Raw genomic sequence first — 4,526 nt, forward strand, 5'->3', positions numbered from 1 at the left:
AAAGTGATGAAACACCCGTTTTTCACCCCAAAGTAACAAAAAAGCCCTGTTTTAAGAGCAAATCGTGCTCTTTGAGCGTCCCCAGCAGTCTGATTGCCTGCTCGGAAGGGATGCGCTGCTTTTATTGGTCTCCCCTTTTTGGGCTCGGTTTGCCCCGACCGCTTTGGGGTTGCAGGATAAAATTGGAGCTTAATTAACTAGAATAATTAAAAAAATACCTTTTTCTGGGCGGTTTAACGTGTTTCACTCAGCTCCCGGGGCTGGCAACACGCGGGGGGGTTGTTCCCGCTTGCGGTTTTGTCTGATTTTTCACCGTTTCTTTGCAGTTTGGGCCGTTCCTGGATGCCAAGCACGAGCAAGTGGAGGTGAGAATTGGGGTGTCCCCCCAAAACCCCCGTGAGATCCACACAGGGGCTGATTTTTTTCCCCCAAAACTCCTACATCCGTGCGGATTTTGGGTTGATGGATCCGTGGTGCCGGACTCCGGGAGGGCAAAGAAGCTGGTGAAGGTGGTGGGGGTGTCCCGACGTCCTCCCTCTGCACCCCGAAAGAAGGAGGAATTGTGCAAATCCCATTGTTTTCCCTCAATCCATAGAACTGCCAGCTCCTGGGGTTCTTCGCCGAGGTCTTCAAGCTCTGCCTGAAGACGATAATCGAAGGGACGAGAAGGTAGGGACGGTGACTGCGTGAAGTTATTACAGTTTCCACAGGTAGTTTTTTGCCCAAAAATTCCTCTTTTGGCACCGAACGCGATCTGGACGGGGGGTTTCCACTGATTCCGGTGAGGGAAACAGGCGGCGGCGGGGGAAAATCATTAGATTTTGGTTGAAAGCCTCGTAATAGGCTCCAAAATGGATTTGAGGCACGTTTGCCTACTGCCAGGTGTGATTTACAGCTTCTCCTGGCTTTTCCCCCCCAAAAAAAAATCCGAGAAAAAAAGAACTGGGAACGGTTGACGGCGCTTCACCCCTCCCGGCGGTGCGAGAGACAGCGTGAACAAAGAACAAGCGAGGTTTGGGGTTTTTTTTTTTCCTTCCTGCCGGGCGCTGCCAGCCTCTCTCGTCTGCTGCCAGACTCCGGCAGGGACGGGGACGCGCTACCCTCGTCCCTCTCGCCGTCAACAACCCCGCCTGACGCCGGGTGACCTGTTTCGGGGGGTCGGGGACACCCCAAAACACCTTCACGCCCCTCCAGCGTCTCTCAGCCTCACCGCGACCTCCGCCTCTTAGCGTATCCAGGCCCTTTCCTTGATGTTTGTTTTCTAAATTCACTAAAAAGGCTGTTTTTAAGCATTTTTTCCTGCTTCTCAGGTTAGATGGGGACGAGGCCCCGTCCCCTGCACAACGGGGGAAGGCTGTATTCGCGGCCCGATTGTTTGTCACACCCTCCGGGGCTTCGATCCTCGGGAAAAACATCATCGCCTCGCAGCCCCTTCCCTTCACGCGGGGCGAAACGCCTCTCCTGCGAAAGCTGAGTGGCTTTTGGGGGAATTTCAGGAGATTTTGGGTCCTCCCGCTGCCAGAATGCCCCAAAATGGGCTATTTTGGAGAGTGTCCAGCTGTAATTTCTACGTGAAGTGTTGAAACATTCCTCGGCTTCCCCTGTTAATTAATCGCCTGGTTTTTCCCCTCTTTTTCCAACGGCGCCGGCTCTCAGCTTGTCTTTGTCCCTTAATCGCCTGGTTTTTCCCGGTTTTTCCCTCTTTTTCCGGCAGCGCCGGCTCTCAGCTCGTCTTCGTCCCCTCGCTGCGGGCCGTCCACCACGACTACGTCTACTAATCGCCTGGTTTTTCCCGGTTTTTCCCTCTTTTTCCGGCAGCGCCGGCTCTCAGCTTGTCTTTGTCCCTTAATCGCCTGGTTTTTCCCGGTTTTTCCCTCTTTTTCCGGCAGCGCCGGCTCTCAGCTTGTCTTTGTCCCTTAATCGCCTGGTTTTTCCCGGTTTTTCCCTCTTTTTCCGGCAGCGCCGGCTCTCAGCTTGTCTTTGTCCCTTAATCGCCTGGTTTTTCCCGGTTTTTCCCTCTTTTTCCGGCAGCGCCGGCTCTCAGCTTGTCTTTGTCCCTTAATCGCCTGGTTTTTCCCGGTTTTTCCCTCTTTTTCCGGCAGCGCCGGCTCTCAGCTTGTCTTTGTCCCTTAATCGCCTGGTTTTTCCCGGTTTTTCCCTCTTTTTCCGGCAGCGCCGGCTCTCAGCTCGTCTTCGTCCCCTCGCTGCGGGACGTCCACCACGACTACGTCTACCCGCAGCCGCCGTTCCTCTACCCTGAGCTGCCGAAGGACGACAAACCGGTAACGAACTCCCGTTCAGCGATTCCAGGTTTTTTATCCCAAAGAAGCTGAATTTCCAGGAAAACCCCACCTGTCCTTGCAAAAACGAGTTGCCAAGATTTGAGGTGAAATCCCCTCCCCTTTTTTTTTTTTTTTTTTTCCTTGGCATCTTTTTCCATCCGGCAGCGATTTCTTGCCAAAAAAAAAAAAATTTAAAATATTCCCTTTGGGAGCAAATACCAGCAAAGCTGTGACTTCCTGGAGGAGAAGGGATTTGGGAGCGGAAATCCGGTGGTCCCCGCGCCTCGATCATTAGGTCACGGCCTTCCCCAAGACGCTTAACGAGCAAACGGGGAATTAAATAAACGCAGCGAGACGGTGCCATCACCGGGAAACCCGTGGCGTTGAGCCGGCGCCGCGCAGAGCTCCTTCCTGGTCCTCACCGTGATCCTAGGCCTCTCCCAGCCCTTTTTGGGTTAAAAATCCCTAATTTAACTCTTCCTTTTTCCTCGGGAGCAGCTTCTGATGCTCCTGGGAGAAAGTCCAGCACGGCTGCAGCGTTTTTTGGGGCGTATTTTGGGTGTTTAAGGAAAACTTAGAATGATTGTGGTGTTTTAGAGTGGGCTTGGGGCGTTTTAGGGCTGGTTTAGGGGCGTTTTAAGGAAAGCTTAGGGTGATTGCGATGTTTTAGGGCAAGTTTGGGGTGGTTTGGGGCAGATTTGGGGTATTTGAGGAAAGCCCAGCGTGACTGTAGCATTTTGGGGCGGGTTTGGAGCGTTTTAGGGCGGGTTTGCGTGACTGTAGCTAACGCTAGCACAATTGTGGTGTTTTAGGGCAAATTTGGGGTGGTTTACAGCAGATTTGGGGTATTTGAGGAAAGCCCAGCGTGACTGCAGCATTTTAGGGTGGGTTTGGGGTACTTTAGGGTGGGTTTGAGACGTTTAAGAAAGGCTTAGCATGATTGCAGCATTTTAGGGCAAGTTTGGGGCATTTTAGGGAGGGTTTGGGGGCGTTTTAAGAAAAGCTTAGCATGACTGTGCTGTTTTAGGGCAAGTTTGGGGTGGCTTAGGACAGATTTGGAGTATTTGAGGAAAGCCCAGTGGTTTTGGGGCGGGTTTGGGGAGTTTTGGGGCGGGTTTGGGGCATTTAAGGAAAGCTGAGCGCGTTGGGGGCGTTTTAGGGCACCTTGGGGTTGTTTTAGGATCTGTTTTGCGCCGGCGACGTCAGGGTCGGCAAAGCCGCAGCCCGACCCGGCGTCACCCTCTCCCCCGCAGCGCGTGCACTTCGTTTCGGACCCCTGCACCCTGGAGGTCGACGGCGTCGTTTTCGGCCTCACCTCCACCGACCTGCTCTTCCACATGGGTGCCGAGGAGATCAGCAGGTGGGTGCTGGCGGGAAGCCCGGATTCGGGAACGCGTCGGAGCGAGGATCTCCCGCCGACAGCCAGATCCAGCCCCAAATTCGCGGTGTTGCCCCTCGGTTCTCTCCTCCAGCAGCTCGTTTTTTCTCCCGGCCGCAAAGCCGACCCTATCCCTCAGTTCCTGGCAGAGTGGCTAACGCGTCGTTAATTACGCCTAATTAATCAGCACAGCCTGCAAGCTTTTTTTTCCCCTTTTCCTCCTTTTCCTTAACTGTTTTACAGCTCATTTTCTCTCGCAGCTCATCCGGGATCTCGGACAGGTTCACACGAATCCTGAAGCACATCCTGACGCAGCGGAGGTGAGGGATTAGTACAAACACCCAGTCGAACCCAAAAAGGGCTTTTTATTGTGGCCAAATGAGGGAAATCCTGCACCGTTTTTGCTGCCTTCCCCTTTGATGTCATTTTTTTTAACCTAAAAAATGTCCTTTTTGGCTTTGATAATCCTTTAAAAACAGAATTCAGAGGGTTTTAGCACTGTAAGTCCTCTGGACTGGTGTGCATCAGGCTTCCCCGGCTGATCGCTGCCCTCAGAGACAGCAGATACCTGGGGACAGCCAAAAGAAGCAGAAATTACTCTTTCTACCCCAAAATTATCTGCTGGTTGTGCCCGAGACAGCGTCACGGCGCTGTTGCTACAGGCGAAGGCTGCAGTAACCTGTTTTCTCCCCTCTCTGACAGTTACTACCCGCTGTACCCCCCCTCAGAGGAGCTGAACGTTGACTACGAGAACTTCTACAGCTACGCCTCGTTACCCGTCACACCGGATGTCCTTGTCACCCCCTCGGAGCTGCGGTACTTTGTTAAGGTCAGTCGGTGCTCACGCCTGCTGAAATACCCCCAAA

The 4,526-nt window shown here is 53.2% G+C and overlaps 1 protein-coding gene across 1 annotated transcript in view; it reads left to right on the forward strand.

Moving 5' to 3' along the window:
* Nucleotides 1-4,489, forward strand: part of POLA2 (polymerase (DNA directed), alpha 2, accessory subunit) — a gene marked incomplete at both ends in the record, with an annotated part of 6,060 nt that extends 1,571 nt beyond the window's left edge. The window contains 6 exon segments of the mRNA XM_009578196.1: nucleotides 327-365; nucleotides 596-669; nucleotides 2,174-2,282; nucleotides 3,536-3,642; nucleotides 3,921-3,980; nucleotides 4,363-4,489. Of these exon segments, the coding sequence (XP_009576491.1) occupies nucleotides 327-365; nucleotides 596-669; nucleotides 2,174-2,282; nucleotides 3,536-3,642; nucleotides 3,921-3,980; nucleotides 4,363-4,489 (516 nt within the window).
* Nucleotides 4,490-4,526: the final 37 nt, after the last annotated feature.

This window comes from Fulmarus glacialis, unplaced genomic scaffold, assembly GCF_000690835.1.
Source record: "Fulmarus glacialis isolate BGI_N327 unplaced genomic scaffold, ASM69083v1 scaffold4315, whole genome shotgun sequence".
Classification (NCBI taxonomy): domain Eukaryota; kingdom Metazoa; phylum Chordata; class Aves; order Procellariiformes; family Procellariidae; genus Fulmarus; species Fulmarus glacialis.